The sequence below is a fragment of the Oncorhynchus mykiss genome, chromosome 25 (genome assembly GCF_057628025.1).
Source record: "Oncorhynchus mykiss isolate SJ-2025 chromosome 25, ASM5762802v1, whole genome shotgun sequence".
Classification (NCBI taxonomy): Eukaryota; Metazoa; Chordata; class Actinopteri; order Salmoniformes; family Salmonidae; genus Oncorhynchus; species Oncorhynchus mykiss.
Window position 1 is genome coordinate 39,939,977 of NC_143046.1, and position 14,827 is coordinate 39,954,803.

The 14,827-nt window shown below is 42.2% G+C and overlaps 1 protein-coding gene across 1 annotated transcript in view; it reads right to left on the reverse strand.

Moving 5' to 3' along the window:
* Positions 1-14,827, reverse strand: part of LOC110505137 (follistatin-related protein 5) — a 164,467-nt gene that overhangs the window by 141,527 nt on the left and 8,113 nt on the right. The window contains exon 2 of the mRNA XM_021584136.3: positions 8,313-8,463. Coding sequence (XP_021439811.1) covers positions 8,313-8,463 — 151 coding nt within the window. The remainder of the gene's footprint in view (positions 1-8,312; positions 8,464-14,827) is intronic.

The window sequence follows — 14,827 nt, forward strand, 5'->3', positions numbered from 1 at the left end:
AAATGCATCCATCAAGTCACAAGCTCGATGTAGTCATTGTGTGATATAAATATGGCACCAAATATTTAGATTTGTACTACTTTAATACACATACAATAAGTGAATTTGGACCAATAATTTTGGTGCCCTAAAATGGGGGGGGGGGGGGTTCAAGCTGGCTCATTTACCTCATAGTCATTGTTCAACTTCAAATCTAAACGTTTGGAGTATAGAACCAAAGTTTCATGGTCCCAATAATTATGGAGGGCACTGTCTATTGTTCTAAAATCCTCAAATGAGTGTGGAGAATAGGGAGAATACTTGGAATCTGTTCCACAGCAAAAGCAGATTATGCATCTCTGCTGTTAAACATATAGTTTTGGTTACATATTGTTGTCCACCACAAAATCCAAAAATGACTGCGAGAATGGAGGGATCCTAGAGAAATACTTCCAATCAGTTTCATAAGTAAGACAGGTCCGGGGCCTAATTTACTCCTCACTCTCATTGAATATTCATATTCCAGCATGTCACATGCGCAACCAGAGGGGGAAAAACACTCTAGACCATATTTACTGACCATAATTCTATCCTCCTGATTCCTGCTTACAAGCAAAAAACTAAAGCAGGAAGTACCAGTGACTCACTCAATACAAAAGTGGTCAGTTGATGCGAATGCTACGCTACAGGACTGTTTTGCTGGCACAGACTGGAATATATTCCGTGATTCATCCAATGGCATTGAGAGGTATACCACCTCAGTCACCGGCTTCATCAATAAGTCCATCGATGACGTCGTTCCCACAGTGACCTACGTACATATCCCAACCAGAAGCCATGGATTACAGGCAACATCTGAACCAAGCTAAAGCTGCTGCTTTCAAGGAGAGCGACACTAATCTGGACACTTATAAGAAATCCCACTATGCCGTCAGACGAACCATCAAACATGCAAAGCGTCAATACAGGACTAAGATTGAATCCAACTACACCGGCTCTGACGCTCGTCGGATGTGGAAGGGCTTGCAAACTATTACGAACTACAAAGGGGAACCCAGCAGCGAGCTGCCCTGTGACGTGAGCCTGCCAGATGAGCTAATTGCCATTCATGCTCGCTTCAAGGCAAGCAACACTGAAGCATACATGAGAGCCCCAGCTGTTCCGGACGACTGTGTGATCATGCTCAATGTGAGCATGACCTCTAAACAGGTCAATATTCACAAGGCCGCCAGGCCAGACGGATTACCGGGGCATGTGCTCAGAACATGTGTGGACCAAATGGCAATTGTCTTCACTGACATTTTCAACCTCTCCCTGACCGAGTCTGTAATACCTACATGTTTCAAGCAGACCACCATAGTCCATGTAACCAAGAATGCAAAGGTAACCTGCCTAAATGAAAATCCACCCTGTAGCACTCATGTCGGTAGCTCTGAAGTGCTTTGAAAGGCTGGTCATGACTCACATCAACACCAACATCCCAGAAACCCTAGACCCACTGCAATTGGCATACCGCCCCAATAGATCCACAGATCTCAATCGCAATCTCAATCGCACTACACACTGCCCTTTCCCACCTGGACAAAAGAAACATCAATGTGAGAATGCTGTCCATTGACTACTGCTCAGCGTTCAACACCATAGTGCCCACAGGGCACGACAACACATTTTCTCCCTCGGGAGACTGAAAGGATTTGGCATGGGTCCCCAGGTCGTCAAAAGGTCGTCATCAAGAGCATCCTGACCAGTTGCATAATCGCCTGGTATGTTAACTGCTCGGCATCCGACCGTAACATGCTACCGAGGGTAGTGTGTTCGGCCCAATACATCACTGGTGCCAATCTTCCTGCCATCCAGGACCGAACAGTATATACTAGGCGGTGTCAGAGGGAGGCCCAAGACTCCAGTCACCCAAGTCATAGACTGTTCTCACTGCTAAGAGAGTCTAGGTCCAAAAGGCTCTTTAACAGCTTCTACCCCCAAGCTATAAGACTGCTGAACAATTACTTAATTTGCCACCCGGACTATTTACATTGACCCTCCCCCCTTTGTTTTTACACTGCTGTCACTTGCTGTTTGTTATCTATGCATAATCACTTTACCTCTACCTACATGTACAAAATACCTCGACTAACCTGTACCCCCGCACATTGACTCGGTACCGGTACCCCCTGTATATAGTCTCGTTATTGTTAGGTAATTTTATTGTGTTACTTTTTATTACATATTTAACTTTAGTTTATTTAGTAAATATTTTCTTAACTCTTGAAGTGCATTGTTTGGTTAAGGGCTTGTAAGTATGCATTTAACGGTAAGGTCTACCGTTGTATACCTGTTGTATTTGACGCATGTGACAATTTGATTTGATATTTGCACTCACGGGGACAACTTTAACATGGAATCTTTTTTTAAATGATTTAACCTTTATTAAACTAGGTAAGTCAGTTAATAAGAACAAATCATTTTTTACAATGACGGCCTTTCAAAAGGCAAAAGGCCTCCTGCAGGGCCATGGGCCTGGATAAAAAATAAAAAATAAATACTATATAAATATAGGACAAAACACACATCACAACAAGAGAGACAACACTACATAAAGAGAAACCTTAGACAACAACATAGCAAGACAGCAATACATGACAACACAGCATGGTAGCAACACCACATTATAGCAGCACAAAACATGGTACAAATATTATTGGGCACAGACAATAGCACAAAGGGCAAGAAGGTAGAGACAACAATACATCACACAAAGCAGCCACAACTGTCAGTAAGAGTGTCCATGATTGAGTCTTTGAATGAAGAGTTTGAGATAAAACTACAATTTGAGTGTTTGTTGCAGCTCGTTCCAATCGCTAGCTACAGCGAACTGAAAAGAGGAACAGGGATGTGTGTGCTTTGGGGACCTTTAACAGAATGTGACTGGCAGAACGAGGGCTACAGTAGATGTCTCAGATAGAGGGGAGTGAGGCCTAAGAGGGTTTTATAAATAAGCATCAACCAATGGGTCTTACGATGGGTATATAGACATGACCAGTTTACAGAGGAGTATAGAGTGCAGTGATGTGTCCTATAAGGAGCATTGGTGGCAAATCTGATGGCCGAATGGTAAAGAACATCTAGCTGCTCGAGAGCACCTGATCTATAAATTTTGTCTCTGTAATCTAGCATGGGTAGGAGGGTCATCTGAATCAGGGTTAGTTTGCAGCTGGGGTAAAAGAGATGTGATTACGATAGAGGAAACCAAGTCTAGATTTAACTTTAGCCTGCAGCTTTGATATGTGCTGAGAGAAGGAAAGTGCAACGTCTAGCCATACTCCCAAGTACTTGTATGAGGTGACTACTTCAAGCTTTAAACCCTCAGAGGTAGTAATAACACCTGTGGGAGGAGGGGCATTCATCTTACCAAACCACATTACCTTTGTTTTGGAGGTGTTCAGAACAAGGTTAAGGGTAGAGAACGCTTGTTGAACACTAAGAAAGCTTTGTTGTAGAGCATTTAATACAAAATATGGGGAGAGGCTAGCTGAGTATAAGACTGTATCATCAGCATATAAATGGATGAGAGAGCTTCCTACTGCCTGAGCTATGTTGTTGATGTAAATTGAGAAGAGCGTGGGGCCTAGCATTGAGCCTTGTGGTACTCTCTTGGTGATCTACACCAGCCTGTGTGTCCAAGTGATAAGGGAGTTGGGCCTTCAGAGAAAATTAAATGTGGGACCTATTATGTTTGCCAGCCAGAAAATATCTGTGATTATTGCAAAGAATTTTTTCTTTACTCGTTTTCGCCAGAGGCATGCATAGCCGAATATTTAAAAAAAAATCAAATTTCATTACATTTGAAGGAGTGTCCAGGATGAATGGTTGGTTATTGGGCCATTATCTAAAGTATAGAAAGTCCTACTGACCAGACCTGGGTTCGAATACGATTTAAAATCTTTCAGCTACATTAATTTTAGCCTGACTTTCTGCCAGGTGGGTTGAGATTTGCTCTTGTGGAACTTCTCTAATAGTTCCGTTAAGCCAAGCGAGCTCAATTTAACATAAAGTATTTGAAATTAATAGTATTTGAAACCAAGTCTGTACTGCTTATCATCATAATGTGCAGCTCACTAAACTACACAATGGTTTAGCATGAGCCACAGCCTAATTCTGAGAGACAGACAGGTGACAGAGAAAGAGAGTGCTGAGCAGTAGACAGCAGAGCAGAAGCTGTTCAGTCCTGCTGCTGAGAACGTGATTGATGAAGTCATTATATGGCCAGTGCAGTTAATGTCCCGCAGTTTAAAGTGGTATACCTACACTGAAAAAAAATACAGGTTCTTAAATGGTTCTTCCTCAGCTCTTAAGGTTCCTTGGTGAACTGTTGCCAGATAAAGAACCTTAGGGTGAAGTGTGGGGTTCTTGACGTGGCATCTACGGCCTGAAGATGTGTTCCTTTCATAGCACACAGCAAATAGGCGTTAATAACCAGAGTTGAACCAAAACCACGCCCATCATTATCATATTTCCCAGCATGCTCTATTGCTGATAGATTTTTAGAATTGTTAGTTTCAATATCAATGTTTTGTATTTACATTGATTGATTAATAATTCATCTTTTGCTACTGGAATATACTGTAAAAAAAAAAATACAATCTGTTACTTGGACTTTATTGCACCCGTTACTGAAGTGGTTGTTCCAGTTGAGATGTTTAAGGTAGTCTCTTGTCCTAGTAATTCTGAATTCAGGTGAATAAAAATGCTAAATGTTGGTTTTCCAAACTCTTGGCTGGATTCTTGTACTATGTGTTTCAAGACACTGTGTTAGGGTAAAACTAGGCCCTCAAAATATTCTCTTAAGTAATACCATTTTAATGACAACATATTAAACTACGATCTCATTTGGTGAAAATTTGTTCATGCAACAACCGTGTCTCTGTCACTAGCAAACACAGCCATGGGTGGTACTGGTAACTCTAAAATTGAGAAATATGCAAATAAGGCTTAAAGGAGCAATCTGCAGTTGCTACATTTCATTTAAGAATGAAAGAGGCCACTGTGTTCTTGGGGACCTTCAATGCTGCATGAATTTTTTGTTACCGTTCCCCAGATCTGTGCCTCGACACAATCCTGTCTCGGAGCTCTGCGGACAATTCCTTCGACCTCACGGCTTGGTTTTTGCTCTGACATGCACTGTCAACTGTGGGACCTTATATAGACAGATGTGCCTTTCCAAATCATGTCCAATCAATTGAATTTACCACAGGTGGACTCTCAGTCAAGTTGTTAATCAATGGAAACCGGATGCACCTCCATTTCGAGTGTCATAGCAAAGGGTCTGAATTCTTATGTAAATATGGCATTTCTGTATTTTATTTTTAATACATTTGCAAAAATGTCAACAACAAAAAAATGTTTTTTTTGCTTTGTCATTATGGGGTATTGTGTATAGATTGTGTGAATAATTGAATCCATTTTTGAATACGGCTGTAATGTAACAATGTGGAAAAAGTCAAGGGGTCTGAGTACTTTCCGAATGCACTGTACAGCCTCAAAACATGGTTCAAACTATCTATATAATGTTCTGTCAGTCCTCGCATCCGTAGCTCTACCTATGAATTTGTGAGTGGTTTAATTTCACCAGCCTCACCCCTCAGCTTTTTACCAAAACAGGGGTGGGGCGGCACTTTGTTTTGGTTTTAACTACTGATTGCTGCTTTAAAGCCTACAGCAGGGCGATTCAATTCCGGGCCTGGAGGACCAAAACATTTCTGGCTTTGGATTTGTGTAGGGTTCTTCAAAGAACCATCCCATTTATGGTTCTTCAGAGACTATAAAATGGATCCCATAAAGGAATCGTTCTTAAAAACTTTATTTGGATCCAACTTCCACCTTTATTTTTAAGAGTGTAGGAAAATATACACTGCTTGCTTTAGAAAATAAATGGACATTGAAAGATTTTTCAAGAGAATATTTATAATGTCACTGCGACAGATAGCTTTGGCTATCTACTCCCTTTTCAGAGCACTCTCGTCTGAGTGTGCCAGAGCGCAGAATAACTGACGAATTTACTAACGCTCAAAACCTGTTGAATATGGCCGGTGTCAGTAAAAGCTGGCAAAAAAAAGAAATTCAATTGTTGCCAGCAGCACCGTTGCAGTCACCAACGCTCTGAATAACATTTTAAAAAAGCAGCCTAACCAGCTCTGCTAGGGCGAGTAAAATGGTCAGAGTGAGCTGTTCTCTCATTTGTGTCTGGGAGTAGCTAGCAAGCTAGCCAACGATAGCCAGTTAGCTTGGGTGCTCGACTGCTGTTGTTAGGTCAGTACGCTCGGATCAACTCTACTCCTCAGCCAGAGCATCCAGTGTGCGCTCTGAACGCTCCGAGACCGTTTACGAAACGCCCAGAGCACACTCTCTGCCCTCCAGATTAAATTTACGAACACATCCATAGTATAAACCAGCCTTTAGTCTTGAAATCATTAGTTGTTTAGTACATAGTCTCACATGTGAATCCTTAAAGAGATGGGTGGAGCTAATTTTCTCAGAAGTGAGTTTACAAGTTTATCAACTTTCAAAGCAGAATTACTTTCCCATTGTTCCTCAACTGTAGTGTATGATATACCATTTTATAGGGCTGATTCTACTTTTATTCAATATAAAATAAAATAAACACAATTTAAAATGTTGCTACGTAAGACCGAATCGAGTCGGTCGGTCACAAATGTGACATTTCTAAAAACCTGTTTGCTTTGTCATTATCGGGTATTGTGTGAAGATTGACGAGGGAAAAAAATCCCTTTTAGTATAAGGCTGTAACGTAGCAAATTGTGGAAAAAGTTCAGGGTCTGAATACTTTCCAAATGCACTGTATGTAATGTATTGTCATAAAGAGTTTCATTTTAAAGGCTAATAAGTCTGGTGGAACCGTTCATAGAGAAGAACCCTTCAGAGTTCTAGGTAGAACCATTTACAGGGGGTTCTTTGAAGAACCCTTCATAGAGGGTTTTAGGTAAAAACCCTCTGCAAAGGGTTCTAACCAGCACCAAAAAGGGTTCCACTACAGGGACAAACCAAAGAATATGGTTCTGCTTAGCACCTTTTTTTGGAAGAGTGTAGATTAGAGTCCGTTCCTACTTGAAGATACACGTGTGACCTTGTCTAAATCAATGTAACAAATGTAGAGGCATTTGCATATGCGTTGGCACCACTTCTATAAATAACTGTGTCTCAAAAAAAGCAGCACAGCAATGCCCAGAACTGTCCATACTTGTATTTTTCCTAAGCCACTCTGAACACAACATGTTCCACATTAATGAAAACATTGCCAATATTAGGCTTTTTTTTAAAACATTCCCATGCCAATGTGACCTTCGAGTCGGTCTACAGACAGTTTCCAGCCTCTGGCGCAGGGTAGCCGACTAGCCGGTCTCAAGTTCTGTTCACACCATCTGTCCTCCTACTTCCTCTCTCTCTCTCTCTCTCACTCTTGTTCTCTCTCACACAATGTCATAATCAACACTGATCCTGGGCTTAAAATGACCATTGTTTCTCTTTTTTTTTATTCACATGCCAACATGAATTAAGCTAATTGAAAGAATCTCTAAGCAGAAAAAGGATAAAGTCTCTATTTGGAGATGGCAGAAGACTGGCTCAAAGTAATGGGGTATAATATGGAAATCAATGGGCAAGTTTTTATCTCTGTGCTTACAGAGAGGCTGAGGAGAGTGTATTCCAATGCATGGGGGATTTACAGTAAATGTGTGTTGGGGGGAAACACACACACACACACACACAAATGCCTGCAGACAAAAGAGAGTGTGTGTGCCCATCAAACGGTTTCCTTTGCCAAAGTATAATCCATTACAATTGGACATAATTGATCTATTACGTAATATGGATATCGCACAACCCTCGTCTTTGTAAGTATGAAAGAGAGAGTGGGGGAGAGAGAAAGCTTGTTAGTGCTTTGGAAATACTTTTTTCTTGGAATCTGATTGTGCTTGCAGAGCTAGGCCTGCGCTGTCGAGACGATAAATGTTCAATTACACTTTCAACTTGTACGTTTTTCTAAAAAGCCAATTCACTTTTAGCATTTAATGCCCCCTTTGATAACTTCCCCTTCTCCTCCGCTAAATTTCAAAATGTTATGTTAACTTGATGCTCAAGTCTCCCTGGCAAAACACCAGTAATAAATCACTGTATTTTTGTGAGCCTGAAAAAAAACGTTTTAACAAAGTTGCTCGATGCACTCTGGGAAAACTCCATTGTGATTAGCTTCATAATTGGCAACGCTGCAGAGATCTCTTGTTACGAAAAGGCTAATGGAAGAGGAAGGAAATCAATACCTTATGTCGGAACCTCATGACAGGTCGATACGGTGGCGGACCGAATCCCTCCTCCTTGCCCGGTCTCCCCTCAATGACTCCCACTCCGAGGGAGACCACTCCCAACAAGAACGCCAGCGAGCACCATCTGGATGTCCTCATTGGTCTGTTCCTGTCAACAATAAAAAAATGAAAAAAAATAGTGAGCAGTTCGGCAGAGCCCTTCGACGTGGCTACAGTTCAATATCAGTTGGGGGGCTGAGACCATACATTAACCAAGGGGCTATTAGCGTAGAAAATGGACACTACAAATCTGTCATTGGTTTAAACTAATGCTATCAATAAGTGCCTCACAATCAGCAACAAAAGATCAGATCTGCTTTGGAATCAATTAAATGGAAATGGGCATCAAGAGAAAGTAAAGATAAAGGAAGGCAAAGGAGTCGATGTATTAGGATCATTAAGGCGGTGATTTTGCATTAATTAAACATTAATTAGGTAGCTGTACAGCAGTACAACTTCCAATACAATCAACTCAACTGTGAGACAGAAAGTATGGCTTAATTCAATCCTTTTCATCAGTTACATCCAAATGCTATTTACATAAAGGTATAGTGGCAGTGAATACCTCACACTGGAAAAGGGCTCCTATCTTTTAAAGCAATAACGCCACACTGAATATAACTCTCCTTCAATTATCCATTACACGGTGTGAAAACAAGTTCGACCTTGGCACGGCGCCAATTAAACAAACATCATTGAGAAACAGTCATCATTTCCTTAAAAAGCCATTTCTGTGGGCCAGATAATGCAGGAAACATAGAAAGACAACAGGCGTTGGAGTCACCGGTCTACAATTCCGCCTCTCCTTTTTCTGCTTTAAAGTCCTCCTCACACCGCAAGCGTAGGACAACTGACATCATGGGTGTGACCCCGCTCTCCGGTTGCTCTGAGTAGTAGACATATCTCGACAACACTGGCAGTGCTTGTTCCCATAGGTGAAGGGTCAAATTCACAAAAACAATGTGTCACCAAAATCGGCTGTAGTAAGACAAGGAAGTGTTCATACTGTGTGCCTGTGACTTGTTGGCTTCCTCTGCACTTGCTGGTCCCTGTGCTGACGATGCCACTCTTTCTCTGTTGTTTGAGGACAGAGCAGATCTGGGTTCAAATACTATGTGAGATCATTTTGAATACATTAGTTGGGCTTGACTTAGCTTGTCTGGTGCAATGGAACCACTAGAACAGTAGCCAGTGTAAACCCCACCCATATGACACTCCAGGCAGGCTAAAGAAAACGCTAAAAGTATATGAAAGATTTAAATAGTATTTGAACCCAGGTCTAGGTCTGCCAGTGGCATCAAAATCTACTGTTTCCCACTGGTGTCGAATTGTTAAATGGAACGGCATTTATTTTGGATCTTGTGTCACAGACTGAGGCATATCATTGTGAACGTATATTTATTTTCCTACTGTCATGTTTTGCAGTGGAGAACATACATCAATATACAATGATAATAATAAATGATTGTGGGGGAGACTCACTTCATCCGCCACCAATGTCATAATATGTTGCGTAAGCCTGTATATCCCTTGATACTCATAACTTAGTGATGATATGGTAATACTGTGGTTGCTGGTTAGAGGATTCATTGATATAATAAATGAATCATCATGGCAGTATGGATCATTCTTGTTGTACGCCACTGGTTTGTGCAGTATAATATCAAGTGTATTCCTGACTTGAACCAATACATTTGTTAGAGGGCTTGGGTTTGAATAAGATCACTTATGTTTCTTTTTATGCCCAATGAAAGTACAGCTGTCCCAACTTCATTAACATTTGATTTCTTCCACAAAGATGGCAAACGAAGTGCAAACCTTTTCAAGTAAAACCCACATCTGCTTTTAAATCAACCAAGGGGGCTGCATTTGAGAGACAGCATCACAAGGCTTCAGAGCAGTGGGTGTTTGCGTGGGGAGCAAAGGGAGAGAGACTGAAAGGGGCGGTATGGCACATGCGGTTTGAGACTTGTAAAACACAGAGGGAGGTTATCTTCCGCCGACATTACTAAGAGCTGGGCTGCCGAGTGGCGCAGCGGTCAAAGGCACTGCATCTCGGTGCCTGAGGTGTCACTACAGTCACCCTGGTTCAAATCCAGGCTGTATCATAACCAGCTGTGATTGGGAGTCCCGTAGGGTGGCGCACAATTGGCCGGTGTAGGCCGTCATTGTAAATAAGACTATCTTCTTAACTGACCTGCCTAGTTAAATACAAAGAGGCGGATTGCCTTCTAAGTGAACCTGACTTCATATACTACATGTTTATGAGTCTATGTTGATCTACATGTGCAGCTATGCTATGGTTGTGCTTTGTGTGATGACTAGAGAGAATTTCTTGACCATGTGACCAGACCAGGAAAATAAGTTGCCCAGTTCCAGTGCTCTACACTCCTACTCCTCCCCACTCATATTTTCGAACGTTTAAACTCAATTTAAACAGATGCAAACCCCCAGGTGCAAAAGCAGACCTCTTTAAGCATGCTCAGCAGTATTTCTGTGTGGATCAATTTCCGGGTTGGAGTTACTGCTGTCTGTCTCCAAGACGTCTTCCACATTGGAAACATCTGCTGTGCTGTGTGTCTGCCACACAAACAATATCCCACGTCTTCTTTCCGAAAGTTATCATGGCACTTCTCTTACTGCCGTCTGCCCGACTGCATTGTAGCCTAGATCCTTCAGTTTCAAAGCAACACCGAGCCTTTTGCCCTACCGCTGTGCTCTTAACTTTGTAACTCTCACAGGAGTTGAGCTTATTTTGGTGTCTTGTTCTCTCTCCTAACAACCTACACATAGAAGACAGACAATAAACCCACTGATATTCACAGATGTGGGGGAAAAAAGTATTATATTTCCCGATTATGGTGCCCAAACTTGTCCCTTCTCTTGTGTGTCTATCAGCAAACCTACTTCACATCGGAAACCCAATGATTTCATTTAGCCTACCTGCAAATTGTCTGTTCCTTCATTTCATATTCCTCACACTCCACCCGTCAGAACACACAGAACATATATAACTCAAATGGCTGCTTAGCATAATTACTTTGCCACATACCATATACTTGAGAGATAGATCATGTGTTGCAAATTGCAGCCTCTAGGCAATGTATGCATGGTTCCTATGGGAAGTCTACACCAATACCAATGTGTCCCCCTGACTACATATGGAAAAAACATGAGCCTCAAATATCTCAATATATTTCCAAAAATAAAAAGCATTGCGGAGTAAAATAGAACATTTCCATGTCGACATGTCATTGTTACTTGGAAACTATTAATTTCCATGGACATGACAACAGATGTTTATTTGACTCTATGGGTAGAAATAGTGTCCCTCTCGTGGGATGTGTTGCTTTCAAAGCCTGACTCGCATTCTCTGACAACTAATGCGGATTCGGCCCAGTTGCAGCCTTTAGATTGTCAGTAATCTGAACATGACGGAGGGCACATCTGGGATGTTTTAAACGGTGTAATTATAACGTTTTGATGCTGCAGAAGACGAAACAACTCTCAATAGTTATGGTCCCACGTTACATTGAAGGTACAATCCTTCTCTGATCTTCATCAGACACTGCATTAAGTGGTTTGTGTTGCCTCCCTCATACGGCATCAAGAAAACTACACTGACGGAACTCAAATGTAACATTTCCAAGCCCAGCGTTTCTGCTCCTTTCTATCACCTGTTTGGAACACAATATGATCTATACTTCGCATGTATGTGTCTCTCTTATGAGTTGCACAAATCGAGATAAGGGTGAGGGGAATGTGAAGGGTATATCCAAATTAAATACTGTATACTGTATAGTATTCACTATAGTTTAAAAAAAAGTGTAGTGTTTTTGCAGACATTACTGTAGTATTTACTACAGTGTATTTTTGGGGGGATAATAAAGTAGTATTTACTATAGTATTCTACAGTATAGTACAACATTCTATAGTAAGTAATACACATGATCTTGGGATACTACAGTGTGCAGTATAGTGTTCTACAGTATACTGCAGTTTACTACCTTAATTCTATAGTAAGTAATGTAGTATTCTATTATAAACTGTAGTATTATTTTCAATTGGGGACATAGACACATATAGACTATCCCTGAGGGTGGCAGGTAGCCTAGCGGTTAGAGTGTTGGGCCAGTAACCAAAACGTCACTGGCTTGAATACCCGAGCCGACGAGGTGAAAAATCTGTCGATGTGGTCTAGAGGAAGGCACTTATGCCTAATTTGCTCCAGGGACACCATACCACTATGTCTGACCCTGTAAAACAACACATTTTACTGCACCTACGTAGCTGGTGTATGTGACAATAAAACATATTTATTTATTATTTTTCTTCCCCCTCTACCTAGAGGGCAATTATCAATGTCTTTCCAGTAAGTCTAGCAATGGTCACATGACCGAAGCCATGTAAACTCTTGGTCACGTGCCCATCTTAAAAGGATAAGAGAGGAACCAGAAGACTAATCCTGGCCTAGGGACAGACGTAGGACACCCTCAACCTCCAGCCTCATGCCTCATGCCTCACCCCTCCTTGTGAGGAACAAAGCCTCCAAATGCCCGATGGATGGAACAGCGTTGCACGCTCGCCCTCTCACCAACCTTTGTGAGGGGTTAGCCGTGAGGCTTGAGGCCAAGGATGTCCTAAAAGGCCTTAACCTTCACGAAAAAGGCCTCACCCTCTGAGGGGCTAGGGCTTAGGGTGTCCTAAAGTGGACACCGAACAGCTGATAAATATCCCTGACTCATTACACAAGGAACACATCTTCCAAATGCCAGGTGGATAACATCGGCGCACGCTCGCCCCCACCAGATAACAGATGAGCCAGGCGGATAACACCGGAGCATGCTCGCCCCCACCAGATAACAGATGAGCCAGGCGGATAACACCGGAGCATGCTCGCCCCCACCAGATAACAGATGAGCCAGGCGGATAACACCGGCGCACGCTCGCCCCCACCAGATAACAGGTGAGCCAGGCGGATAACACCGGAGCACGCTCGCCCCCACCAGATAACAGATGAGCCAGGTGGATAACACCGGAGCACGCTCGCCCCACCAGATGACAGATGAGCCAAGCGGATAACGCCGGCGCACGCTCGCCCCACCAGATGACAGATGAGCCAGGCGGATAACGCCGGCGCACACTCGCCCCACCAGATAACAGATGAGCCAGGCGGATAACACCGGCGCACGCTCGCACCATCAGATAACAAATGAGCGAGGAGTTAGGCCCTTGTGTGCATTTGTCGTCTACATGTTGCATCAGAATTATTTATTATCCCAAATCCTTTTTATGAGGCTGCTATCTGGTTTCATTCAGGTATCCATCCCAATTAAATGTGATCCCATTGAGCTTTGAACTTATGCTTTGTGTGTTGTATCTTTCCCCCTAAATCCCTTGGTGTGTGTGTGTGTGTGTGTGTGTGTGTGTGTGTGTGTGTGTGTGTGTGTGTGTGTGTGTGTGTGTGTGTGTGTGTGTGTGCGCACACGGCTGGCTGGCATGCCTATCAGTCTGTCTTTCAAGAAAGCCAGCCTTCTATCAACTGCACATACAAAACAAAAACATTCTTACAGATAAATTTAACTGTTTTCAAACTATTTACAGTATCCTTACATGAACTAAAGTTACCCTCTATTCTCCAAGTAAAATAAAAACGAACACTCGTACTTGACTTTTTCCCCCCTTACAAGTTCTGACTTTGCTGATAGCTACTTTGAGGAAACATCTACGTACTATGACTGTGATGTGTGGTTGTGCCACATATCTTTATCTTAACATGAATGCAGAAATTGTATGTCGCTCTGGGATAAGAGTGTCTGCTAAATTACTAAAATGTCAAATGTATTCAAATAAACCAGCACAGAGGAATGCTTAGATCACATCAACACGTAACACTGTGGCGACAAAGCCCTCCGAACTAAATCACTCTTAAAACGTAATCCCTTATAAATCATCCTAGGAAGTCCATATCCTGAGAAGATAAACACTTGAAAATGAAATGTGGGATTTCAATGATTGAGAGGCTCAGCAGTGACTGTCTCTCAGCTCTCAGCACCACCAGCAGAATGCATCAGCAAGGCATTACCGTCAATTCAATTTTTTATAAAAGCACCATTCAATGTACTAGAAGTCTCATTATACTTTATGGCACTGGATATGAATGCACTACAAGCCATTTAGAATAATAAAACTCTCCATGGTTTGCTTTTTGAGAGACAAAGGGTTTTGTTGGTGACAAGTGGGCGAAAAAAGACAAAAACAATATGGCTGCCTCATAGCCTGTAGGAGTTAAAAGGTAAAAGAGAGTTCAGCTGGTCACTCATTGCACTGTAATGAGTCTCCAGTGTTTTCCAAGTTAGCTGTCTGCTTTGCTCTCAGTGGGACTTCCAAGCCCGGGCGCTTTTCAAAGGTTTCTAGCTAATCATTTTCGAGAACATCCAACAAGGTGTGTTCCCCTCAGTATACGACCAGAC